At 37.5% G+C, this 26,549-nt stretch overlaps 1 protein-coding gene across 2 annotated transcripts in view; it reads left to right on the top strand.

Moving 5' to 3' along the window:
• Positions 1-26,549, top strand: part of ADK (adenosine kinase) — a 277,174-nt gene that overhangs the window by 215,644 nt on the left and 34,981 nt on the right. For both annotated transcript variants that reach the window (XM_064663829.1, XM_064663830.1), the window contains exons 8-9: positions 13,440-13,475; positions 19,976-20,090. In XM_064663829.1, coding sequence (XP_064519899.1) covers positions 13,440-13,475; positions 19,976-20,090 — 151 coding nt within the window. The remainder of the gene's footprint in view (positions 1-13,439; positions 13,476-19,975; positions 20,091-26,549) is intronic.

The raw sequence follows: 26,549 nt of genomic DNA, 5'->3' as shown, positions 1-26,549 counted from the left end.
ACCCAGCCTCATACTGGTGGGCAGCTGTGGTGGGGAACTTTGTCCAGAAAACCCCTTGTCCCTGCAGCTGATGGGCTGTGTGATAGATTAAGTCCCTCTGTCTATGTCTCACCTCTTTTACCACATACTGCTTTCATAGTCAAAGGTATGTTTGTTCCAGCTGTGATGTTAAAAAGTGTAACTCGGTTTACACCTACAGGGATAGTCTGGCAGGAGTGTTATTTATCATTACTGACAAATACACTCAGTACAGAAGGAAGCACATGCATCTTGTGTATGGTTAAAGGTGTAATGTGCATTCACATTTATTGGCGCTGCAACAGCCTTAGGAATAAATCTGCTTCAATTTCTGCATGAGGGCTGTCTTTCTCCTGCTAAAATCTGACATCCAGTTCTTGTTGTGTAGCTACTCGAGTATTGTATTTCTTCTCTGTTCTCTTGCTGGTGCAGCCACCCGGTGTGGGGTGGATTCCATGTGTGTGATGCTCACACACATGCTGCTCTGCTGCCAGAAGCAGAGGACCTAATTTTTTGTGACATGAAAAGAAACTTGCTGGTACAGTACATTACTAAATGCTGGAGACAGACTTCATGAAATGGGAACACCGCAGGGGAATCTGGCAAGGAAGATGTGTTTATGTAACTGAATTGAGTGTTGCAACTGCCATCACTTAGTTCCCTTGGCTGCAGTGAGCGAGTTGTGAGAGAAAAACAATCCAAACAGAGATCTTCAGATGCTAAGGGCAACTCTAATTACATTCAAATAATTAATAAAAATGAAATGCAATATCATTGCAACTACAAATATCATTAATTTTTATACATGATCATGTGTACCAAGCTCATTGATAGGGACAGAAACACTCAGGCTTTTGCACTTTTATTTGAAGTAAATATTGTTTGGGTGTCTTCAGCACATTCTGATATCCCAGGGAGATTCATGACACAAGAGTAATTGCACATAACGTAAACAAGATCTACATTAGTTGGCTCTTTTACTCAGAATCCTTTTCCAAGTCCAGATGTGTGATGTGTAAATGTTAGTAGAACAGAGTCCTTATGAAGTAGCTTTATCAAATGCAGCTAGTCTTCCAGCAAAATGGAGAAAATATAAATTAACACTCAAGGCCTTGGTCAAATCTGGTGCATAAAATTTTATGGTTATATTTATGTTCCATATGTGCTTTGGACAAGTGCCATGTTTGTAAAAAATTGCTTCAATATTATTTTTAAAAGTGACACTTTTAGCACAGTATCCTCTGCAAACTGTTCACCACTTGCCATGTAAGCCAACCAGGCTCCAAATAAACTGTTCATTTTCATGGTCTAAACCTAAGATCAAAACGCCTCTTAGAACATGGTGCTTCTCAAACCATGGCATGGTAGATGTCATATGTGACTTTTTGAAGCATAATTCAGAAGAGTTGATTAACCTGAGTGAAAGAGGAACATGCATGATATAAAAACCTGACAAGAGATAAGGAATTAGGAATGTCTGCTAGTGCCGAATATCTGTTCTGGCTTGTCTATAACATAATTAGATTTTACTATATTATATGAGCACCACATTCCTCATAGCTCTTTTAGAAAAAAAAAATAAACTTCAAACCAAGGAGATTCGACAAATTTATGCCACTTTTCAGAGGTCACAGGCTATTCTTTCTTCATTTCCCTAAATCCCTAAATAGCTGTCTTTTAAAATAAAACTTCCAATGCAGCATCTGGTGTGCTGTTATTGCCACTACTTTTGCTCTGAAAGCATAGCACTACTGTTTTAGAATGTTCCCATTCATTTGTTATCTGGTATTTGGCCAAAAAAATTATTACTAATATAAGAGAAGGAAGTAAATTTTCAAGAGCCCGAATTGGAGTGCAATCTGAACAAAAGAACAGCACTGCTTTGACCCCACAGCTCTTTTCAAATTTTGCATAAAATGAAAGAGACACAGCATCTTGGAAGAAATCACAGGAATTCTTTGTGTTGGAAAGTGTGAGGCAAACTAAATAGATTGAAATAACTTCTGTTATATTTAAACACAAATGTAATACTACAGGCAGAGGAAAAAAAAAGATTATTTATACTTCTGAACACTTAGGAGGTGTGAGAAATCTGCAGTGAAGGGCTTGAGCAAGTACTTAGCTAAAAATAACCTGTCCAAAACTGAATTACTATTACTATGACTACTAATTTCAGCTTCAGAATAATTTTATTACATTTGTCATGTAATAAAATAAGAAATATATCAGGTGTGGTTTCAGATTCGTTTGCAATGTGCTAACATATACTAAACATATAGTAATGGTTAACAAATATGTAAATGTATATTAAAATATAATGTCAATCTGTTATCTCAGTAATTAAAAGATAGTTGTGAGACAAATCCTAAAATAAATGTAGCATTTTAAAGACACAGAAGTAGAGGTTAAATGGTAACTGTTCTGAAGTATAGCTGAGAATTAATAAAATGTTCTTTGAGCCTGGGAGTATGTGGAGAATGTACATATGGTGGAATCAGAGATGGCAATTTTTTTGTATGCTTACGTACCAAGTTTTTTAAACATTATTGCTTGAAAACTATGATAGATTTTTATAATCCTTTGGAATATGCAACTGGTGCCACTAGGAGAGTGTCCTTGCTTAGCAGAGATTTAGAGAACAGCTCTTCTAAAAAAAGCATGCTTGAAACTCAGAATTTTCTTTCATTCAAATGTTGACCAAATCTTTCATTTCTTTCTGTGTGGACTGAGTCCAAATTTTACTTTTCAGCTTGGCTTTAGAAGTTATCTCTGTGAGCTATGAACTGAACTAAAATAGTACATAGCAAATTGTACAGCAACCTCAGTCATTATACTGAAAGAAAAAGCTATTTATACTTTAATATTTTGTAACTAGTGACTATGATATTTTTAAGAGAGAATAGATAAGTCATTGCAATTATATTAACAAGGCAAAATAACTTCATAGTAACAAAAGGATCCATCAGTACTATTTGACATGAATGGTGATGTAACCAGTATATCTCAAACTAGAGCTGTAGGTCTTTATAACCTTCAGGTACTCAGAAAACGTGGAAGTGCTGATAAGTTGTGGTATTTTGGTGGCTGTGATTCCATTTTCGGCACCTTTTTGTTTTCCCTAGTTAGAGATCTATTAATAGAAGTGCTTGTAAAAACCACTGATTTAACCTGGAAGGGTTTGGAGAATGGGGGCATACAGAAAACTGAAACACAGAAGGTTTCAGAGAGGGAGATCATATTTGTTTTGTCATGATCTGTATATGCATTTGTGAAAATCCTGTATGTGTGTGTACATAAGGTTGATTTAACAGGGAAGGCGAATGCCTGACAGACAAATCCACTATGAATTCATCTTAGCAGTATTACTGCTACATATCCGGTGCATCTTAGAGCAGATGATCACATTGAAAGAAAGGGGTTTGTGTAGTTATCCATGTAATAATGTACTGCTGAACTGTGCACTTTCAACAAATAAGTTGTTGTCATAATCATGCTGTTATGTATTAGGTGAAAGATTACTGATCTTTGATGCAGGAATTTAATTTACCATAATTACATGATATAATTTCAATTTTTTTTCTATAGGAATTAATGCATATTCATACTTTTTTTTTTACATCTTACATTTTATAATTTTTTGTTGTTGTTGTTGCAAGCATGGTGTTTTAAAAGTAAAAAGGAGTGCTGAGAATGCTTATAGTTTCATTTCTGTCATAGAAATTCTGTATCCCACTTCTTAAAAAAATTATATTTGAAAGCATAGTAACAAACCCAACCAATAGAATAGTCATGATCTTTTTATCTAAGCCAGATTTTAAAGGAGAAAGCAATTATAATGAAATGAGAGTGATTTGAATGCATGAAGCAATTGGTTATGGATAATTTGAATGTCTGCTGCCAAGCATATTCTAACCCACGTGAACCCATTAATGGACTTCCATGTTTCCTTCCTCTTTGGTGTTCTGTACTGATGTGAGCAGTCCTTTGGCCCGCAGAAGCTGGAGGGAGGGTTTTTCCAAGTCTCTGAGACATACTGCTTATTTGTCAGTGCAGCTTGGCCTGATTCATGACTGTCCTCACCTGCTCCATGGCTGTGGTTAGTTGCTTTGTTTCTTTAGCTATTTCTTTTCCATCCTGACTTTTCTGTGTGTATCAGTCAGTCTTTGATAAAGTCTCCCTGTCTACCTAGCCCCAGCATGGATTTTATCCTGTGCTTGCAGTCAGTAGCTACTATCTCAACGCAAAGGATAATATCAAAATTCCAAAGACCTTGACAGCATGGAGAAATGTGGTGATGGGAATCTCATGAAGTGCAGCAAGTGAAAATGGAACGTCCTCTTATCTGGGGAGGAATGTTGGTCCCGGGACAGGCTGGGAACCAGTTGGGTGGAAAGCATCTTGGCGAAAGGGGACCTCAGAATCCCAGTGGAAAAAAAATGGATTTGAGCCAGCAATGTGCCTCACAGTGAAGAAGAAAGACCACAGCATCCTGGGCTGCATTGAGGAAGAGCACTGCCAGCAGGTGGGGGGCAGTGATCCTTCCCCTGGTGAGATGCATCTGCAGTGTTGGGTCCAGTTCTGGGCCCCCAGCATGAGAAAGAAGGACATAGACTTACTGGAGTGATACCACCAAAGGGCCACAAAGATGATTGAGGGTTTGGAGTGTCTGTTGTTTGAGGAGAGGAGACTGAGACCCTCAAGAAGAGGAGGCTTGGGGAGATCTTATCAATGCATACTAATGAGAGGCAGTAAATAGGATGAAGGCAGGCTCTTCACAGTGGTGTCCAGTGACAGGACAGGAGGCAACAGGCACGAATTCAACTACAGGAAATTCCACTTAAGCATAAGGAAAAAACTGTACTGCAATGGTGGTTGAATGCTGGAACAGATTTTCCAGGAAGGGTGTGGAGATCCTTGGAGATATTCAAAATCCAGTGCTCCTGAGCATCCTGCTTTAGCTGACCCTGCTTGAGGAGTTGGGTTGGACTACATGATGTTCAGAGGCCCCTTCCAAACTCAGCCACCCTGTGGCTTTTGTAATACCACTAAAATATGTTGGAATCATATACCTCTAATTCCATTATTTGACTATTCTTGCAATCTCTTTTGCTGGTCTCAGGTGCAAGGTGGCTTCTTGTAGAAAAAGTACAAACTTACCAAAAAAACACTCATCCTTAAACACTTAATTGTCAGAAGCAGTTAAATTCTAACTTTTATGGATTTTTAAAAAATTGATGCAAGACATTAGCAACTTGTACAACATGATAAACAGTGCCTTAGTCACATCTGGAATTAGAGCTCATATTCTACAGTCAGGACCACAGTGATCTAACTGGGGTCAGACTGAAATTTTGTTTTTCCATGAAATGACCATGCTGTGAGAGAGCACTACTAGTACAGACTGAGAACTAGGTTTTTCCTTCCAAAAAGTAGCTACAGAAAATTTCAGGAAAAAAAATTTATCTTGTGTATTCATATTTTGAACGCAGATAAATGCATCATTGAATTAGCATTAAACAGCACAAGAAACTCCAGTAAGAATCTTAAAGTCAGCTGGCTTCAGAATTCATTGAAAGGGTAAAATATGTATTTTGAAGATCAGTTGAAAGTTAGTGTTATCGCTAGAGGTTGCAGTGAGCAACTTTATTTTCTTCCTAGAGTTAACAAGTAGAGCCAGCCCAGCACAAGAAGAGTGTTAAATGATGGTTGCTTTTTACAGGGTTCCCAATACCAGAGCCTTAGTTATAATTCTAAATGGCTGTACATGACATCACACTAAACAAAGTGTACAAAACAACTCAGTTTCACTGCTAAAAATGTGTTACCCCTTTAGCTGGGCTAGAGACAAGTCCTGCTGGATCCCAGCACTTTTAGCACAGAATCTGATTATTCTCTTCATCTGAAATTGCTAGATGAGAATATCTTGTCTGATTTCAGACTAGTTTGAGTGGTTGCAATCATAGAAGGCCTTGTTGAAAATGATGCAATCTTTTATTTCCATTTGTCACCCTCCAGCCAGAAAGTTAGCACTGGGGGCATCCAATGAACAGTACTAAAGACTTCAAAAGACCACCACATCTTTTATTTTTATATGCATATAAAACTCTTATCTTCTAGCTATTAGTTTTAAGATATTTGTTTTCATTTTTATTATGTTCTCCTGATTCAATGATATTTAAGGAAAGAGTGGATTTTTTTTTCCTTCTCCCTCTCTTCTGATCATGATGCATTTATTTTTAGGGTAGAGACAGACATATTTGTATGGAGAAATGGTGTAAGTATTGTTCACTCATTTGATGCTTATAATATGTGAGGAGAGACACACATGCAGAGTGTTCAGTTCTTTAGGTAAGGATGTAAGGTAGATACAAGTAATAGCACTTTATCCATCATAAAATTTCAAAATGGCTCAGAGGCATATTCCTGCTGCAGCTGTTGCAGAACCTGTAATGGCATTAAGCTCTGACTCAGGGTGATTCTTACCAGAGAAGATTCTAGCAGGAACTATAGTTCTGGTGCTAACCTGAATAGGAGAATAAATAGCTTGAATATTAATGAATTGTACATGATACAGACACTCCGGGGTGAACCCAAGCAGGACAGGAAATACGTTTCTTTTTCAATTCTTTTCACACTAGGCTTTTTCAGACAAAACCCTCTGGTACTGTGCCAGAATCCCTCTGAACATTACAATTTAACCCCATATGGTATTTATATTTGTTCTGATTATTCACTTGAACCGATTATTATTATTTTATATTTTCACCTTCTGGGTGAAGGCAGTGTACATATATTTACCGATGTCTTTAGTATTGCTGGAGCAAGCTGAAATAATATTTTAGGATATGATATGAATTCTTACTATCTGTCCTTTATAAAGAAAAGCAGTTTTGGAGTCTGGCACTGCTTACGGTAAAAAGAAAGAGGGGTAAAAATCCCCTTAGTGTTCCTTTATGGTAATCTACCCATCCAGTTGATGCCAGCTGTGCTTTCTTCAGTAACAACCAGTGAGGGGTAGATACTTGCTGATTCTCAGTGTTGATTCTCAAGCTGTGTGCGGAGTCTGTCCGTTCTGTGACCACTTCTGTTGATCTTCTCTGGAATGTGAAAGGTGTGCACTACTGACTGAATCAAGGATTAGTCCTTTGTGCTTGTCAAACAACAATTATATTGAAGTATTACATCCACGTGCCACATCCCCAAGTATAGCACAAACTTGCTCAGTTGTAGCAGAATTTCACCATTTGTTTCAGAAAATAGGCTGTGTGGTTCTTTTGTCTTCTGTTTCTCAAACTCTTTATGACCCATATTAAAGCAACTGTCTTTGGGGAAAAGAAAAAAGAAAAAGCATAAAATGACATTTGCCTCTTGAGCCCTTAATGCCTTTATAAATGGCCATTTTTTAATAAAGGCGTATGAGCTTGTATTGCCTTTACACAGTGAAATGTAGTAATAGTTGACCTTAAGGTAATGCCTAAATCAGACTGCAATGACATGAAAGGCTGGATGGGATTTTGAGTAACTGCTGATAACTATTTAGCGCTGAATGAAGAGGAACATATGTATCTTACCACTAACCACAATAAATGTGCTGTTGGCACTAAAGGTTAGTGATCCAGCTGGAACTGTGTCCTGTAGACTTTCCATCCGTTCATTTTAAATAATAGTGGTCATTTGTTGAAGTCATATTTTCAACTGATCATCAGAGGGTCTTCAGCAGAATCTGCCTCTGATTCCCGAGGTAGGTCAGGATCATCATTACCACGGCTTTGATATCACTCCTCTTTGCATCTCATGAAAGTACTTGTATACTGCTAATTCATCACATTAAGAACTGTGGATTTACTATGATACCTATGCGTGTGTGTATCTATGCATGTATTATTTTCTTAAAATTGGGACAGGTAATAAAATCAGATATAACTTAGTTTGGCTTTGTGTAGCATATACAGAAAAGAGTGGTATAAAGATGGATCATACTGTTGCACATTTACAGGTTTCCTTAAATACCTGGATTTGATAAAAGAGCACCTCACCAACTGCATCATGAAGTTAGTGGGTATATTTATGACATCTTTGTTATAATTCAAAGGCAGCAATTGAAAATCCATTGTCCTGTGTGTGCCTTAAGACCTGTTTCCAGGGTTGTATTTACCATAAACTGGCCTGAAACTGGAAGAGTGGAAAACATGGACTGGCACAACTCAAGTCCCCTTAAAAACTAGCTTAGCTCCTGCACTGTGACCAATGTTTTATGAAGGAAGTACCAAAAGAAGGGCACATGGTGATATTGAAAATTCATTCTTCATGACTTATCTTCCAACAGAAAAGGAGGGAAATTTTAACAAAAGATGTCTTTTTTTGACCCATCTTCTAAATTACTGGGCACAACAGATACTGTTGAAATCTGAGATTCCCAGTACCTACAAAGTATATCAAACAAGGGTGTAGCTCTGAAAGCACAGAATTTTGTGAGAAAGCTCCTCGTTAGGGACAGGGAAAGATGATAGAAGGGATGAAGAGATACAAGAGACAAATGTGCCTGCTTAAGGAAAGATAAACTATGAGTGTTATTAATTATAATGAAGGAAAAGACTTTCATGTCTCTATAGTGCAATGAGACAAATAATACATTATTTTGGGGGGATTTGTTTGGTTTTGGTTTTTGTTGTACAAGTCTACTGTCCTTTAGGAAATAATGAAAAAAATTGTTTCAGAAATATAAATCTTCAGCACCTACCTCTATATTCCCATATGTTTATTTCAGTTGTCACCCATTTAGATAACATGGGTATAGTGTTAAAGATTTGTGAAACTAACTTTGTTGCCACAAACAACACAATCTGTAGAAAAGCAAGGGAGGATGTAAAGAGCACAAAGTTATATCAGGATTGGAGCTGAACTTATGAGTGGGATGGATAGTAGTAATGATTATACTGAAGAAAAAGGGAGTTATCTGAGGGAGATTGTCATGGCCTTAATTGTGTTCAAGGAAACAATGTAAATGGAGGAAAACTAACAATCCATACTTCTGAAATGTAGAAAAGGAAGGAAATGTTTAAGATTTATTTACAGAAGACTTCAGCAGTTTAGAAAGATTTGTAAGGTACAGTGTTGGAAGCACTATTCAAATTCTAATCAAACATGGTTGGTACCAGTAGGAATGGTCCCATCAAATGCAGACATGAAGTCTGTGGTCCTCATAGTCATTTACTATTTCTCATTGAGTGAGTGCACTCAAGTTTGCTTTTCTATTTTTTTTTGTTGTTCTACACTCTGCTCTGCACTGTACTGCAAGGATCTTCCTCTGTAGTTACACATGCTGTATGTGTGTGTGCCAGCTCGAGACTACGTTGATTCATGGGCTGGTCTGAACCCACTGAGTCACAGATTTATTATGCAGAGAAAGAGGATGATATTCCTGAATAGGGTATATTTTGGGTAAGTCAGGAAGTTTACAGTTAATGCAGTAGGAACATCCTCAAAACCTGTCAGTAATCTCCCAATTAAATTAAAAACAGTAAATCAAATCCAGGGGGTAGTACTGTAATATGTGAGTTGAGGTTATTCTGTGAAATGTTTTCTCTACCAAGAAGGATGACAAGGGAGGGATTAGCTTCAGTGTCCCCTGCATTTGCTTTCATTTGTAATTATGGGAAATGCATTCAGTGTACAAGGGAATCATTGCTGTCCTGCTGTTTTATCATTTCTTTATGAGATAATGTTGATTTCGGCAATGAAATGCAAATTTAGTTTACAGTGCTCCTTTTTTTCCATATAAAGGTTAAAATGCATATTGTAGTTAACAATGTTGGTGGTGCTTTTGAAACATCCTTTGTCAGCTAATTTTGGCAATACGTGGTTTTAAATGCTCTTCAATGCAACTGCATGAGTTTTATGTTGGCCTACATGAATTAATTTTCACCCAACATGCATTTGTTACCATTTTGGCTTTAATTTGATCAAGTAATCGTAAAACCTTGGTACCAACAAAACAAATTTTGGACGTGTCAAGAATTTTAATATATAGCATGTCTTCTGTGTCTCATGGCAAACCAAACATGAGATTATTGAAGTTGAGCCATCTTAACTCTATAATCATAAAAGTCTCTTAGCACAGGGGGCTAACAAATACTCCTAGGAATGCAGATGCTGATGGATTCTGTGTTTGGAGGGTATGTTTCTGTTTACTTATAAACAAATAGTTTGTATTGCTGGTGATAAAAGGGCTCAGAATTTTAACAAGTCCTGTTAAAATTAGCCTGTGTGTAGATTATAAACAGCTCCTTTTACTAAATGCTGGGACTCTCACAGTAATAAAATACTTGCAAGAATGGAAATAGTTTTCAGCTAGGAAGCAAATTCAACATAACAACAAGGCCAGCACTAACGGAAGTTGTCTTTTTTATTGTTATCTCTTTAATTTGTCTCGCTTTCCTGTGTAAACTGCTCGCTATTACGCAAAGAGAGGGTGTGTGTTAACTTTGGTGACATTGTGTTACTCCCATTAAGTAACATTGCACACAGGTTCTTTCAGCATGACTGTACTTAGTATTTTTTTCGCCCCAAATGACATGAGTCAAATGACATTTCACAACTAAAGCCAAATCCCATTTCTACTTTAGGTGGTGCAACAATAAATTTGCTGTCATGGTTAGTAAAAAGATTATATAGAAAAAGGAGTGTGAGGTTTTAATATATTTAGTATGAAAGAGTGAAAAGATAGGGAGAGGGTTTTATGAAATGAGATGTTCAGTTGTAGACAATAACAGAAAATAGCTCTGAAAATGCTGAGTTGGAGTAATGAATGAATAATGTTTAAAGTTTATCAAAACTGAAAGAACTCCTGATGTGAAATGAAGCCTCCTAAGAAAATTCTGTTCTGTCGCTGTTTTGCTTTGCTGTTGTCGCATGTCACACATGAATGAAAATGCTGCATTCTCTGGGGAGCAGTAAAGCTTCTGTGTAGGTTGTTTATTTCCTTAATCCCTCCTTCTTCGTGATTTTCAATGTCAGATATAAAATGGAAAGCCTGTAAATATAGTGATTATCATACTGATTATCACCTGCATCAGGGAACGCCCCGGCTGGCCGCTGTAACCCGAGCAGTCTCCACATGTTACAGCCACTTAGATTTTAACCTGACTACTTTATTAGAGACGTGGAGCTCAGTATGAGGTGCCCTAGGGCTGCACAGATGGGTTCTGCTTGTTTCCTGTTCTCACTGTTATTGTGAATAGATACTAAAAGGTTCTCATCGCTTTTATCTGGTTAATTTACTTTGAACTGTCCCTGGCATTCAGAGGCTGCCTCACATTTCTCAGCATTTTGCAAACACCAAACTGTAGAATCCAAATGTGTGTTTTGAGCTTTATTAGCTTTTTTTATTGGAGGGGCCTTACTTCTTAAAGGGATCTCATTCTGAGAGAGGCTGATTTTTAGGGGGCCGTGGGCGCAGTCCTGACTGAAATAAGCTGCTCAGGAGTTGTTCTGAGGTTCAGTCGATGGGAGAGAAGAAAATTAAGATTGCTGTTGTTCTTTGGCGTGTTCAGACACCCTGAGATTAAAGGTCAACTGCAGGAAAATCTATGATTGTATGCTAGCTGCCATTATTCATGTAGCCAGGCAGCAGACCAGGCTAAAAGATGACGCTCTAACAGGAGAATCTGAAGACGAGATACTTTTTAACAAATGTGCAATCATTTATCCTTTCTTGTGGAAGGGCCAGGTCTTTCAAACCACATGTGCTATGCATGGGTGCCCCAGTACAGAAAATGAAGATGAATTCTCTCAAAGTTTCACACACAAGAAAGCATCACTTCACTGGAATGGTTTTTATTTCATGTACTGGTGTCCCATTTCCTGGCCAGACAATATTTTAACACATACATTAATGTCCTGCTGCATTAGGATTTAAAAAAAAATCCTCTTAGGACAAATCAGTGTAACTTCATATTTCAATTACATGACCAAAAACCTGAGGTTAAAGAACTTATTTGGGTACAAGAAATAATTTTTAGGCAGTTTTCTTATTCTCTTCCCCCTTATCACTACCTTATTTCTCTTTTTTTTTTTCCCTCTGTCACAGTCCCATTTGAGGCTTTCTTGATTGTATTGCAGTTCATTGTAAGTGCATCACTTCAGAGTGGAAGCTTGCAGGCTCCTTTTTTCCTATGAGCATAGGCTTTGTTAATCACATGCTGGTTTAGGAAAACACTGCATGATATCTTTGAACCCTACACTCCTTCTTGACAGCCAGGCTAGCAAATGTCATTGCCTGTGTGATGTACAAGAAGGGATTCAATTGTAAGTAAATTGTCAAAGTGGCTAACCTTGCCCGCACCCAATTGTCAGGACCATGATTCAGTTTTTCTGTCAACATCAGCTAAGGCTAACCCGGTCAGCCTTATGTTTCTGCAGTGAAGCAGCCTGAGGAGTTGTGCTTTTCAGCTTATCACATTTTATTAACCTCAACTTACTGTTGTTATAATCAATTGTACCCACATCAAATTCTTCTATTGCCCCCAAATTGACAGATAATGTAGGTCCACAGCACTAAAAACCTCTGCAGCACTAAAACCTCTTGTAGGGACACTGGACTGGTTTGGTGTGGTAGTTATTTTTGTTTAGTTGGATCAGCTCACCATTTTGGCTCGAGATTATCTCTCAGTTAATATCAGTTGGCAAAGATAATTTGGAAGAATGCGAGTTAAAACATAGAGACTTTGAGGGTTTTCTGCAATATTTCCAATGTTAAGGTAGAAAGTAAGGGAAAAACATTGCTCTTGTCTTCCATCCCCTTGCTTTTGTTTCAAAACAGATTTTAATTGCTCCAATTAATATAAATAAGACATGAGGACATTCTGATACCCTGATGTTTCCTCTGTTCTTTCAGGAAAAGAACATAGTTAAATTGCCTAAAGCAGTGATTAAGACATCAAGAGTATTTTAAAATGTTCATCTGATTCTACCACAAGGGTTTGAGCACATTTTGTGATCCTGGTTTTTTAATACACTGTAGATGACACATGATTTTTTTTAAATGGCTTGAAACATGTGTGCCATACATAAATGGAGATACGATACAATTTCAATTAAAAATATGTCTGAAGGGTGTTTGTCTGGATTTGAAGCAGTGGTTTCCTAGTCAAAGTCCTATCTCCAGAAGTAACTTTCCTCGCTTGGAAAAAAAATACTGTACCCTCTTTATTTGAACTTGTGAAATGTGTTGACATTGTACCGTTGTTGGGCTTGAGGGAAGGAGGGGGAAGCTTTTGGTGCGACTATCAGAATCGAACAACTGTATATGGCTATATTGAGATAATCGTGTAAAAGGAAAACTGGCTGAATGAGTTTCAAAATGTGTTATTTCTTCATTATCTAGCACTTTATAATTAACTGTTCTTTTTTTATTATTTCAGGAAGCTGCCACTTTTGCTAGAGAGCAAGGCTTTGAGGTGAGTTAACCCACAATTGCACACTAAACAGATCCTAAAGGTTTTTTTCTTGCTGATAATGAAGTTCTTTTGGACAATGATTGATGTGCTATTATACTCTCCAAGCCTCGCAGCGGTTGCCATGGAAACTTGGCAGTCGTCATGGTTTCTTTGTTCTGCCAGCTCAGTGTTATGACGCACTCTGCTAGGTCTGCACCCAACATCGCCTACAGATGTTATTTATTGAATTTTGAAAAGCCTCTTGGGAAGCCGAGAGGTTGGGCACGGTTTCAAGCTGCCTCTGCAGATATGGGACCTGTCAGTTTGTTCAGTTAAAAAGCTACCTCATTAGCTGCATTACACTCCAGAAGGATTCACTGCTAAAGCAGTGGTGAAGCAAGACTAAATAGTGAAATATAACACCGCTTAAATAACTTAAACCCTGCCATATGCGGATTATCATTATGCAAATGAATTTTAGAAAGGTTGTATATAAAATTGTTAGGTACTGATTAATGTAAACCATGCTTCTACAAACAGCTTCTTTTAGAAAGGGTAGTGTGGAATTTGTGTTTCAAAACATATTCGAGTTGGTGTTTTCCATCTGTGCTCTAAAAATGTCTGATCCTCTACTTTCTTGAAGTAAACACTGTTGATTTTACAGTGATTTTCAGAGCTTTTGATTTCATCTTCTCAAGGTATTTATTTGACTGGTACCACCCATTGGCTACATTCAGATAGCTTAATCTGGAGAGCCATCAGCTATTGGTCTCTAATGCTGAATTCAAATAGGCAGGTTTTAAATACTATAATTAATGTGACAAGGCTTGTGCTAATTTTGCAGATAGTAAGTGATCTTACTGAAATCTAAATTGCAGAACTGAACACACAGAAATCCTTTTACATGTTTTTTTTCACTGGAATAAGACCCACCTTAATTGATTTGTTTGCAGTGTGAGAGAATAGATAGGAGTTTGACTGCTCCACACCCTTTTTGCATAAATAATAGAAGCCGCGCAATTCAAACTGCATCACTTTGAAAATGTGCCACTTCTGTGTGGGGATGGTTGCATATAAAAAAAGAGGGAAAGACTGACAGCTTTTGTTCTACAATTTAGATTTCTTTAGAACCATACACCAGCACGTACATCAATGCCATCACTGTTTCAGATATTAAACTGTGGGCTGTCCCATTTCATTTTATGTTTCCCAAATTCATGTGGCTGCTTTGTAGAAATCAAGACTTTTTATCACTGTCAATTTTCATTTGTATAATCTATATTCTTAAGCATAAAAATACACTTTGAGTTTATACTAGCAAATGAATGAATTTCACAGATGCCTCCAAAATATGAAGCATAAGAAATTATTGGTACCCTCTGGTAGCTAGACAATAAAAAGAAAGGAAGTAGTGTATTAAGTCTACCCATTCTATATTTTTATTGCCCCCTTGAGCTAAAGACTTTGAATGTGCCTGGTTTAAATTCAGCTCTAGTGACAAACTGCTTTTGCTGGTGTCTGCTAACTACCATCATATTAACCTTTCCATTAGTGCTTGCTTAGAGATTTTAGCACAGTTCCTCCTGAACATCCTAAATCTGCCACATTTGATTACAGCATATCAGTAAAGTGCACAATGATTATGATCTTATCTCTTATTACCCCCTTGCTTGGCAACGACTCACATGTCAAGTTTGCTGACAGAGATGTGTAAAACTTGATAAGCATCCACAGTTGTGTTTTCCCATTGTGCTGTGGAGGCAAAAAAAAAAAAATAAAAATCATACTTAAATAAAGTATCCTACAAAAAACTCAAAGGAGCTTCAGTTAGGCTTTCAATTAAAACCAGGAAAAGTTTCCAGCAACTCTCAAAAGCTTGAAACATTGATTCTGTGATTTATATTGAGAATAGAAAACTGGTAAAAATGGCAAAGGGATGGAAAGGACTTGACTGACCAAGGCAAAAAACAAGAGGATGTTTATCATAGAAGTGATGAAAAGTTGCTGGTGGCTGTAATTGAATTTAATCAGAAATATTTTAGCATAGAGAGTCAGGTGTTCTACCTCACAGTAATTTCAACAGTTTTGCATACTAAATGCATCTCTTAAACATGGATTGAGTTAAGTGTATCTGGAACAGTTTTTGAAGAGAAAAAAAAAGTTTCAATCAAGACAACTTCAGGAAAATATACACCTTTTCTGGAGAAATAAAATCTTATCATAGACAGGAGAAAATGCTTCAGTGACAGAAATCTGGTTTGTTCCTTTGTAAGGGAAAGTCCACTGAAAGAAATTTTTATGTTTCACCTTACCAGCAGTTAGTTTTCCATTGTACTTTGCTGAAATACTGAGTACTTTTGTAAAATCAATCACGATATTTGAAGACCATTATTTCCTTCACTTTATCTTCTGATCAACACTTATCTGTAATAATCAGAAGTAGAACATTACTTTTGATGTGGTCTCTTCCTGGAGAGCGTCAGTGTGGGGTTGAGGGTTTTTTGTGAATTTCACGTTCTGTGACATTTTAAAACTATTAAATAATGTCTGCAAAGACAGTGCTTCATCCTAATTGTACGTTGCAGTCATCTCCGTAATCCATTGTAACAGGCACAATTTTTATCCCAGGGAAGCTCTCAGACTTGGTTTCCATTAAAGTGGTAGAGTGGTTGTCAGTATATTTTAACTGGATGTTTATAATACCTTTCAGATAACAAAGGTTTATGAGGTTTTGTTTTTACAAAAGGATACTTGCTGTTTCTTCTGTGTGGGAATTAGGAAAGCAAAATCCTACTTTAAACGTAATATTTAGGGTTCAATTCTGTCTGTCAACCAAAGAAGGAAAACAAAGTGAATGGAACAGTAGGTATCTCAGGGGTTGGTAGCAGCTGCCATACAAAATAACTTCTCTTGTTAGAGGTAGAGGTCTCCTCCTAAGTACATATTGGCTGGGGAACAAAATCAGAGTTTTGGTACCCTGAACCAAATTTAGGTCTTCAGATTAACAAGGTCCACTGCACAGGTCCACTGTTTTCAATGGTTTTAATGGCCTGTTTAGGTCAGGGCTGTGGTAGTCTCAGCTATTGGGTATCTGTTCAGAGGCAGAAATCAGAAGACGTAGTTTGTCTAGCATACTTTTTCACATATTTTGTCTGATCCTGGGATATCTGATGTGCTTTCTTCACATGCACATATTCCACTTACTTGCTGGAATGAATGCCACATGTGAGTTTTTTCAGTTGCAGCATCAATAGGCAAATCATGCTTTAGTGAGATTTGTATGACAGCTTTGTTAAATCAGATTCAAGTATATAATTGGATATGTTTGAGTATCCTGTGAATTTGGGGCACATTAGTGAGGCTTTAGGACCACAAACAGTACAGTCTTATCAACCATGTCTGTAGACAAAGGATGTATAAGAAAGTCTCAGTATGTGGGCAGGTACGAGTCAGTGCAAAATAAATATTATACATATATATATTATATTATTTGAAAATGTTATATATATTTTGAACAGAAATAGCAGATGACAGCATTCTGTGATGTTTGCATGACAACGAAATAAGAGGCATAGTACCTCTGCAGTCTTAAGTTGTAAATATTCACATATTGTATAAGGTCACAGTTGACCTTCAAAATACAACATAATGGTAAAATGGAGATATATTGTGCATACGTTGAAGCCTCCTCAGCATTGATGTTGAAGCTCTTCCACTATATAAGCTCTATTTTATTCTCTTCCTTTGAAAAAAATTAGTATACTGAGTGATTTTGTCTGAAAATGGTCAAGTTAATTTTCACAGAAAATGCTATTCAGTTACTTTTAAAGTCTGCACAGTCAGACACAAATCTCCAAATCACTCTGTCTGGAAATTTCTGCTTTTTTTTTTAAATTACCTTTTCCTCCTAAATACCTTCCTTGTACTTATGCTTTACATCCTTTTTATGTATTTAATTCTTCCTGAAAACATTTGTGCTTTTTACTTTCTTTCACTGTCTACTTTATTTCATCCTTTACCATCATTCTTCACTAATCTCTTTCCTCAGGGTCCTCTCTTCATGTAAGTTAATCTTTATTCTTCCTTAAGCTGAAAAAATCATCTTCTGGTCATGCCGTTTTCTCCTATTATAACTTCATCATTTTCCTTTCAAAATTCAATGTGCATGTAAATACATTGCACAAATATCTTCAAGCTCTTTGATTTCTGTGCCTGTTTTACTCCACTGTAAATGAGCCTAATAAAGTCACCAGTAGCCACTTCCAACTTAGCAAAAACTAAACACCTCTCTCCTGTTTCCTTTGATCCTCATGATGATTTATTGCAGTTTCTAGTTTGTGGATCTCTTAATTATCAAGGCCTGAAATATTTCAGGGTTTAGGTTAACCTTCAGAAGCCCACGTATTAGCAAGCTGACGGGCTATATTCTCCATTCATCCCCTGTTCAACAGCTTGTGCCGCCAGCTGATACCTGCTGTTCTTAAACCTCTTAAAAAGACATTTCAAAACAGAGGAACAGCAATTTCAATACTTTTCTCTAGCATCTTTAAGGGACTCATCACCTTCTGAGAATTAGGGGTAAAATGGCCCCTTTTTACTGTCCTCAGTCCACACAGAGGGGGTTCAAGGTTCTTCTCTTCTCTGGTGGAAGACATTGCCTTCTGAAAGCTTTGTTAACTGTCTAAGCAGGAGGGAGAAAGAAATAACACAAATGAGAGCACAGTATATGGAAATTAAAAGTATTAGAGAATTTTAAAAAGAGATAAAGAGGCCAATAAGAAAGGGGAAACTACTTCCATGTTTGCCAAATGTGTATAAATCAATGGGCTCTCTAACTACCACAGTTGGGGAAGAAATTAAAGGGAGGCCAAGAGTGTTGCAGAAGTAGTATGTAGTTTTTGCATCAATGGGTGTTGGTAAATATATAGCCCAGGCATATTCTCTGTCCATAAAAAGATGAAGTGCTGGATGAACAACAAAAAAAAAGAAAAAAAAAAAAGGCAAGTAACCAGGACAGAGTGATATGTAGATTATAGTTCCTGAAGCGTTTACCTGACCTTCTGATGAAAAATAATCAGACTCTTGTCAAAATGGTACATGCTGTACCTGGGTTTCAAAATAACACAGTATGCTGATTTTGAAAGATACAAATCAATTTAATAATAATATAAAATAATTGTAACAACTCTGGTAGATGACTTGAAACCCCTCTGGACAGCTTTGTAAATGAACTCTATTCAATATGTAGTAGTGTTAAAAAATGAGTTTGGATTCATAACAAACAGTAGACAAAACAATGAGAAAGTATTGTTCTGTTTTCATATATTCAACGCTGGGCCTTCACCATGTTTCACTACAGTTCTTTGTACACAAGAGCAAACTGGGAAAGTACTATGGTGTTGTTTAAAACAGATATGAATAAAGTGGGACACAGTAAGTAGCACAGAGAATAACATTAGGAAATAAAGGAAGAAAAAAAAGGAAAAATACATAAATTATGGAAAGAAATAGATTACATATACCAAAGTTAATTTGCAGAACTTACTGACTTGAGATAAATCTGACAAAGGTTCCCATATAGCATTGTAAATGGGTTTGATGTTAATACAATTAAATATAGGAATACCTATATTTAGATGGATTGAGAACTAAGTCAATTAGAAATTGAAATTCTTGTGTTTCAGATCATAGGGCAACAGTGATAATAGAAAGTATAACACTCTAATGGCAAGTTGCGTTCTTAGAGTTTCGTACATCAGTTCCAACATTCCAAGCTTGTTGCTGTCAAAGGCACTGGATGGACGAGAGGTTCAGTTCAATATGCCAGTTTCTCTGTTCCTACCCACATGCACAGAGAAGTACAACATCCTTTTAAAGTGAAGATTCCTGAAACTTTTGCACCTTAGCCTTATGTCAGATAATTGGTGATGTTCTGTGCCCCACTGAATGTACCTTATGCCCTTTACTTCCTTGCATCTCAATTATGCAACCAGGGGGCACCTGGGCTGCACACCCTCTCAGGTGCTGTTTGCTTGATGAGACCAGTTATTGTAGGGAAGTTAGAGAAACAGTATTTGTAATCCTGCTGAAATCAGAGGGATTATTGTAGTATGAAACCTGACTAAATTGGATGAAAATCAGGCTCAGAGTTTATCCAAAGTATTCTCTTACCAATTTTATTTTTAATTTTATGATAGGTACAGTTAGAATCCAGTCAGCAGCAAAGAAACCCACTAATTACTCATTAAGAAATGCTCTTTAATTCCTTTGTTAGCTTTGCAGTTTTGCAGCAATTGGAATAGCTGAACTATCATTATCAAGATTAAAAACAGTGGTCTCATAGTACTACATAAACCCTTCAGAGAATGAAGTATTCCTCCTTTTAAAAATCTTCCTCTACCGACAATAAAGTCTATTTTATACCTAGCTGTAAGAAAATAAATCTTTGATCTGCTAATAAAGTTCTAATCTCTCACCACCCTAGTATGCTGGTAACAAGAATTTTCTTTCTCTGTGAATAGACTGAAGACATTAAAGAGATAGCCCGGAAGACACAAGCCCTGCCGAAGGTGAACACTAAAAGGCAACGGATCGTGGTCTTTACCCAGGGGAAAGATGACACTGTAATGGCTACAGGTATATTTTTCAAATCTCCATTGTTGTTCACAGTAAATATTCCAGTTAAACAATTTACAAGTTGTGGTTTTACGAATTTTAACTGTTAAATGGTAGTCAGAGCATTTGCCTTTTGCTGTTAGTCCATATTTCTCATCTTTTATGCTTTTAATTGTTTTAAGATTCTGAATTTAAAAAGTTAATATTTCACAAGGATGCCTGAGAATTTAGTTTTGAACATCTTAAGTTCTTTTTTATAACATAGATCTAAAATATTGATCCAGTTGGTTTTACTCAGATTTTTATGACTTGAGATTTTATCTGTGTAGCCATCTTTGCTGCAAACAAGAATACACTATGCCTGCTGAGAACAGCTGTGCAACAGTGTAGTATATTTAAACATTTGTGAAGAGGAGGAAGTGAAATCCAGTACTAAGTGAATTTCCAGGCTTTTTTGCTTTGAGCAGAAAGTCTCACTTTAGCTTTTCTCAGCCGTCTGCTCTTCAATTCTCAAAGGAGTACGTGGGAAAAAGGTGTTCTAGCAGGGATACAAGTGGTTTCTGCTGTCTAAATTGATGAAGTACGATGCACAGATTTAAGCATTATAAACATGACTGCCTACCTTTTGACAGTCTCTTTAATTCTGTCCACCTATGCTTCTAGACTAAATAAAGCTATTAAAAACATGTGCTGTGGCAAGCCATTTTAGTAGTTCATTCCTTCACAAGTTAAGTTATTAGTCAGGGCTGAATTCCTCCTTTGAAAATCAAGTGAAGTTGAGGAAGCTTTGCACCTGAGGGACTGGTGCTCACTCATACAATATTTGCCTCGAAATCAGAATTGGCTTCAGACTGTGGCTGCAGGCCCAAGCACTAAGCAGGTATGTCACTGCTGTATAGATCATTCCTACCAGCAGTTTGAATGATTTCTCCAATAGTTTGCTGCTTCCCCTATTTCGTGAGCTACAAACTGTTTTAAAGGAAATAGAAACCAGTCACTGAGAGTTGGGTATGTGTATCTCACTGAATGATGATGGAAGTGTTCCTCCTAGAAAGTTACTGCATAACGTGAATGGCCCATATGGAGGCACTTCCCTCGAGTATTGTACAGTTGGCTGAGAAATAGCAGTATAGAAATGTTTTTACACATGAGCTAGTAATAATGTAGTAAACCTAAATCTTATATGTAACCCTCCTGTGCTCTTATTTAATTTTAACTGAGTACTTTTTTATTCTTCAAACTGGAGTTGTTAACAAATCCATTAATCCCTTCTTTGATATTTTTACAACTGGGAGCTTATTTGAGGACTGACACTTGCTAATCTTAGCTGTTTGTTCACTATGAAATGAACTTATATTAGAGAATGCACTTTATATGCATGATAAATGCAAGATGGATAGAGAGTGTATGCAATGGTGTCAGCTACAAAAGCAAACATGATAAATGTTAAGGCAGTTTTGAGCCGTGGGATAAGCTATTCAGTGCACAAGCATAGCTGAATCTCTTTGCTATGTTGTTATTCATGGCAGCCAAATAAATGTCAATAATAAAAGAGAATTAAAGATTTTCATTTCCCAGAGGCAGTCCTCTAATACAGCTTGATCTTTCATTTCATTTGTAATTCATTCTCATGTCAGGATGCAATCATTCGCCAGGCTCTGTGTGTCATGTTAAGTCATTTAATAATGATTAAGAACATAAAAATGTTTGGCCTGTGGGGCAATTCTCGAAAGAGATACCAATTTGTTATTGTTTTCCCCCTTTTCTCTTCCTTTGGTGTGGACCATCTTTTTCACACCTCCTCACAATAAAATAATAATGAAAGAAGGAAAATGCATCCCTTTATTTAGCATATGATAATACCATAGGATGGCATAGAGTGCTGCTAACACACTCAGAACTAACTAGGTCTGGGTTTCAAACCTGCAGTGGAAAGTCTAAAAGTTTCTAAGTGATCTTTGGAAGAATTACCGCGTTTAGGAGTTACCAGTATAAAATAATTCCTTTATTTCTAATCTACAGGAGTATGTTTTTTGAAAAAGCAGATTGTGTGAAGTTGTTTATTCTGCCTTTCTGAGGAAACAGTAAAGTTTCATAGAGTTTGTGCCTAGATTAAAACAGTAGATTGCAAAGTCAGCTATGGATTTGAGTATGCTTGTTCAAACCTTCTGCTTTGTATTTTGTCCAGGTTAATAATAAGAACATGCTTATTATGTTGAACAACATATTTATGCCGAGAGACTGTGACAAATTGCAGAGACCTCGACAAGTTAGAGGTGGACAATCACCAACCATATGAAGTTTAACAAGGGCAAGTGCCAGATTCAGCAGCTGGGAAAGGGCAACCCTGGGTGCATGTGTAGACTGGGGAACAAGAGGCCGGAGAGAAGCCCTGAGGAAAGGGACCTGGGGGTCCTGACAGCAAGTTGAATATGAGTCAGCAGTGCCCTGGCAGCCAGGAGGGCCAACCCTGTCTTGGGGGGCATCAGGCAAAGCATCGTCAGTCGGTCGAGGGAGGGGATTGTCCTGCTCTGCTCTGCACTGGGGCGGCCTTGCCTTGAATATTGTGGCAGTTTTGGGTGCCACAGTATCAGAAAGGTATTAAGCTTATAGACAGTGTCCAAAGGAGGGCAATGAAGATGGTGAAGGGCCTTGAGGGGAAGCTGTATGAGGAGTGGCTGCAGGCACTAGGTCTGTTCAGCTGGAGGAGACTGAGGGGAGACCTCATTATGGTCTTCAACATCCTCACGAGGGGAAGCAGAGGGACACGTTTTGCTCTCTTCACTCTTGTGACCAGTAACAGGACTTGGGGAAATGGCCTGAAGCTGAGTCGGGGGAGGTTTAGGTTGGGTGTCAGGAAAAGGTTCTTCACCCAGAGAGTGGTTGAGCACTGGAACAGGCTCCCCAGGGGAGAGGTCTGGGAGAAGGCAGCCATGGGGCTGGGTTAAGAGAGGAGGGTGCACCTCTTCAGTGAATTATATGTAGGTTGCATGGGGATCAGGTAATGGAAATAATGAGGAGATACACTTTGTTACAGCTCTGGGTGGAAGGAGAGGAAATAGGATGGATAAAAGGAGTTGTTGCAGGTTGCCAGGTCATTCATGAAAGAGCTCAGAATTATATATACTGGAAATTTAACACCCTCTGAGGGGGTGGGGGGTGTATATGATATGAAGGAGGCCAGATACAGCTAGTCACTACAGGTGGAGAGAATTATGACAACAGTTATTGTTCCTGGATGTTCCAGAGAATGGAAGTATCAACAGGTATTTGAGGAGCACAGCATAGGGCAGAAAGGCACAATTTATTGCCAAAAGGAAAGACTGATCAAACAGTTCTGACTAGCGGCTCACCTCAAACAGACTATGAGCTGTAGACACTCAGGAATGGATTGACAGGCAACTTAGAGGTCCATGCAGCTGGGTCATATCATGGAAACAGTGAGAAGCAGTAACTGCATCAGCAGCCTCAATCTAAGCCATTCCCATTTGTCAGTCCACTTTCTTTGTCTGTCTGAATTATTTGTGTTTTCAGAGGAAAAATTTCTCTGTCTTTATAACAGAGCGCATTGGGTCTTTCTGCTGTCTGTTCGTATCTGCTCCGTCACAGCCTCCAGCCCCAAGGCCCCTTTTCTCTCCCCTTCCTTTCTGTTCTCTGTCAGTAGGAATAATTGCAAGGAAGAGGCAAGCTCAAATTCAAGCTGAGTGTGATCAGTGTGTTTTAGAGGCAAGGAAAGGAGTGTTTAGGATTGGCACACGGGAGCTGATGCAGATGAGCTGTTGACTGAATTAACTGTCGGTTTCTAATAAGACTCTACAGAGCACAAGCAAATAATCACCGTCTCCTCTTCGTGTCATAGAATCATAGAATGGTTTGTGTTGGAAGGAACCTTTAAAGGTCATCTAGTCCAACCCCCTCAAAATGAGCAAGGACATCTTCAACTCGAGCAGGTTGCTCAAAGCTCCGTCCAGCCTGACCTTGAATGTTTCCAGGGATGGGAATATCTGCATCTTCTCTGGGAAATTGGAGGTGCATTTTTCAATAATGTCAAATTTTATCTTTTTACTGAAAAACTTGAAGGCATTGGAGCTTCTCAGTGACCTTCACAGTGAGCACTGAGAAAAACATTTTATTTTTTTCTAGCATTGGTCCCCAACATGACTGAATTTTGATAAAATTCTCTTGGGAAAAAGCAGCCTGTGAGAGACATCTGTGATGAAACCTTTCAGTACAGAGGATTATGCTTTGGTAAAGGGACTGGTAACTGAAAATGGGATCTATGGGACTTGCTTATCAGAGAATTTTATTTGAGGAACCTGTACTGAGTTAATTCCTTGTGCGGATGCTCTTCATCCATACTAGGAATTACTTGGCTATCAAGACTCTGGTCCCAATATCACAGCCTTCTTCCATCTTATCCTTTTTCCCAGGCCTAAGTTTCTAGATTTGACTGAGGTTTGAGATTTGACTAAGCTTATGGGATACATTTCATGTTTCAATATTTTTTCTGTAGCCACAAAAAATACCTAAGTGGAGAGTGCAGGTGGAGTTAATGAACACATGCAATCTCCTGTTTTCAGCAGCTGGAGCTCTTAAAAATGCACCAAAAATCACAAGGTCTGGCAGGAACATATATGTCATATCTGTATGTGTTCTATAACATTTGTCAGAATCAAATGCTGTGAAAGATATCCCTTCTACAGAGTTGCTCATAACTTTAAGCAAATTACTTTTAGTCAGATACATTTTATGACTGGTCTTGGCCCAAAGGGAAATCTTGAGAAAGTCTGAGCAAAATCAGTTCAGCAATGGAAAAACATACTTTTATATTGAAATATTTGCATAATTCAAGAACAGCTGAAGCTACAAACTTTAACTTGGCTTGTTTTATAGCTTTAATAGAGGAAAGAAAAACAATCCAAATTTGAAGAAAATCACTTCAGCATTTTTCAAGTTATGAATGATGAAATCTGGCATGTTCAGGGATGAACACAGAATTTTCCAGTTTTCCCCCCTCAACCCCTGATGTTTGCAGGACCACCTCTATTTAAGGTCATGTTTGTAATAACCTCGTTTGTTAGAATATGGCAGTAAAAATGGATTTTTCTGAGGATCCAAGCTTTAAAACCAGCTCAAGTAGGACTTACTAACTACTTATATCTTCATTTTTTGGGACACATTACTTGAGATATTTCAGGGAACCTATTAGCAGTGCTGGCTATTGTGGTAAAAAGACAGAGGTTCATCTTAAAAATTTATTAGTGCACCTGCCACGTACTACATAAAAAAAGAGTTTTGTGAATTTCTGTGTGTTCTTATTGTTATTTTATCTATTCCATAAATTAAACAGCATTTGCAGTGTAGGCAAGTTAATATGTCACAATAAAACTTGCAACATTACCAACTCTTAGAGCCTGCCTACCAAGCTTTTGATACTGGAGTGATACCAGGCATTTGCCTCTAGGTGTTATTCTGAAACAGAATACTGAGCTAAATAGATATTGGTGTCACCCAGTACAACAATTTTTAAGGTAATATATACAGGTATGTTCATAAATTAAAAGTTTATATGTATGGATAGAACTAAAACCTAATCTAAATTAAAATATTGACAAATGATAGTATGTTTTTATGAATGATGAAGCTGCTTTTACTTTGTAAGGATCTGTTAGATCTTAAATATTTTAGTAGATTTTTTTAGAGCATTTGTTTGAGAAGGGTTGTCAGAATTACAGAAATGAGAGGTTTTAAGGGCCGTTCTTAGATCATGATAGCATGATGCTGTGTGCTTTTCAGGGTAATGAAAAGGGCTGATGTTCAAGTACACAGTTTGGTCCAAACAGAGGTCAGTAGCTTTTCTTTGACGAGTTGTGGGGCAATCACAGAGCAGCATGTTACCTTGTAAGCCTATCTATAAAACATACAAGTATTTATTAATATTGACACTGTTGACATTTTATGGTGGGTCTGTTTGCGGCTCCTCTTTCTGTAAGTTACTGAGTATTGTATGTTCTTCTCTAAGAAGTAGGAAAAGGTGTTATTTTTTTTCCTTGCTTACAGCTTTCATGCTTAGCCTTCCAGACAGGAAAACCTTGACTAGCTCTTTTTTTATCAGCTAGGCTTCATGTGCTTTACACAAACAAGAATAGTGCCTTGGACCTGGGGAAACAGTAGTCGAATTATATTACCATGTACTCTCTTTTTCACACGATTACACACTTTCACTCTTCCCTATCTATTTGTATTCACAAATGGAAAGAAAAGTTTCAAAACCAAAAGTGGACTTAAAAGAAAAGGAAATTTTAGTCCCCTAATGGTATAACAAATGAGCCAGAAAGCCCAGAAGAATTAGGTTTTTTGTGTCTTAGGAAACCACAAAATCTAAATTAATAATGAACGTTTGTTTATAGGGATTAATGAATAGCAAAGCTGGTAATACCTTTTTGTAACTGAGACCATTCACACTTTCATGCTGTGTGG

Source organism: Pseudopipra pipra, chromosome 8, assembly GCF_036250125.1.
Source record: "Pseudopipra pipra isolate bDixPip1 chromosome 8, bDixPip1.hap1, whole genome shotgun sequence".
NCBI classification, from domain to species: domain Eukaryota; kingdom Metazoa; phylum Chordata; class Aves; order Passeriformes; family Pipridae; genus Pseudopipra; species Pseudopipra pipra.
This window is presented reverse-complemented; position numbering and strand designations above follow the sequence as displayed.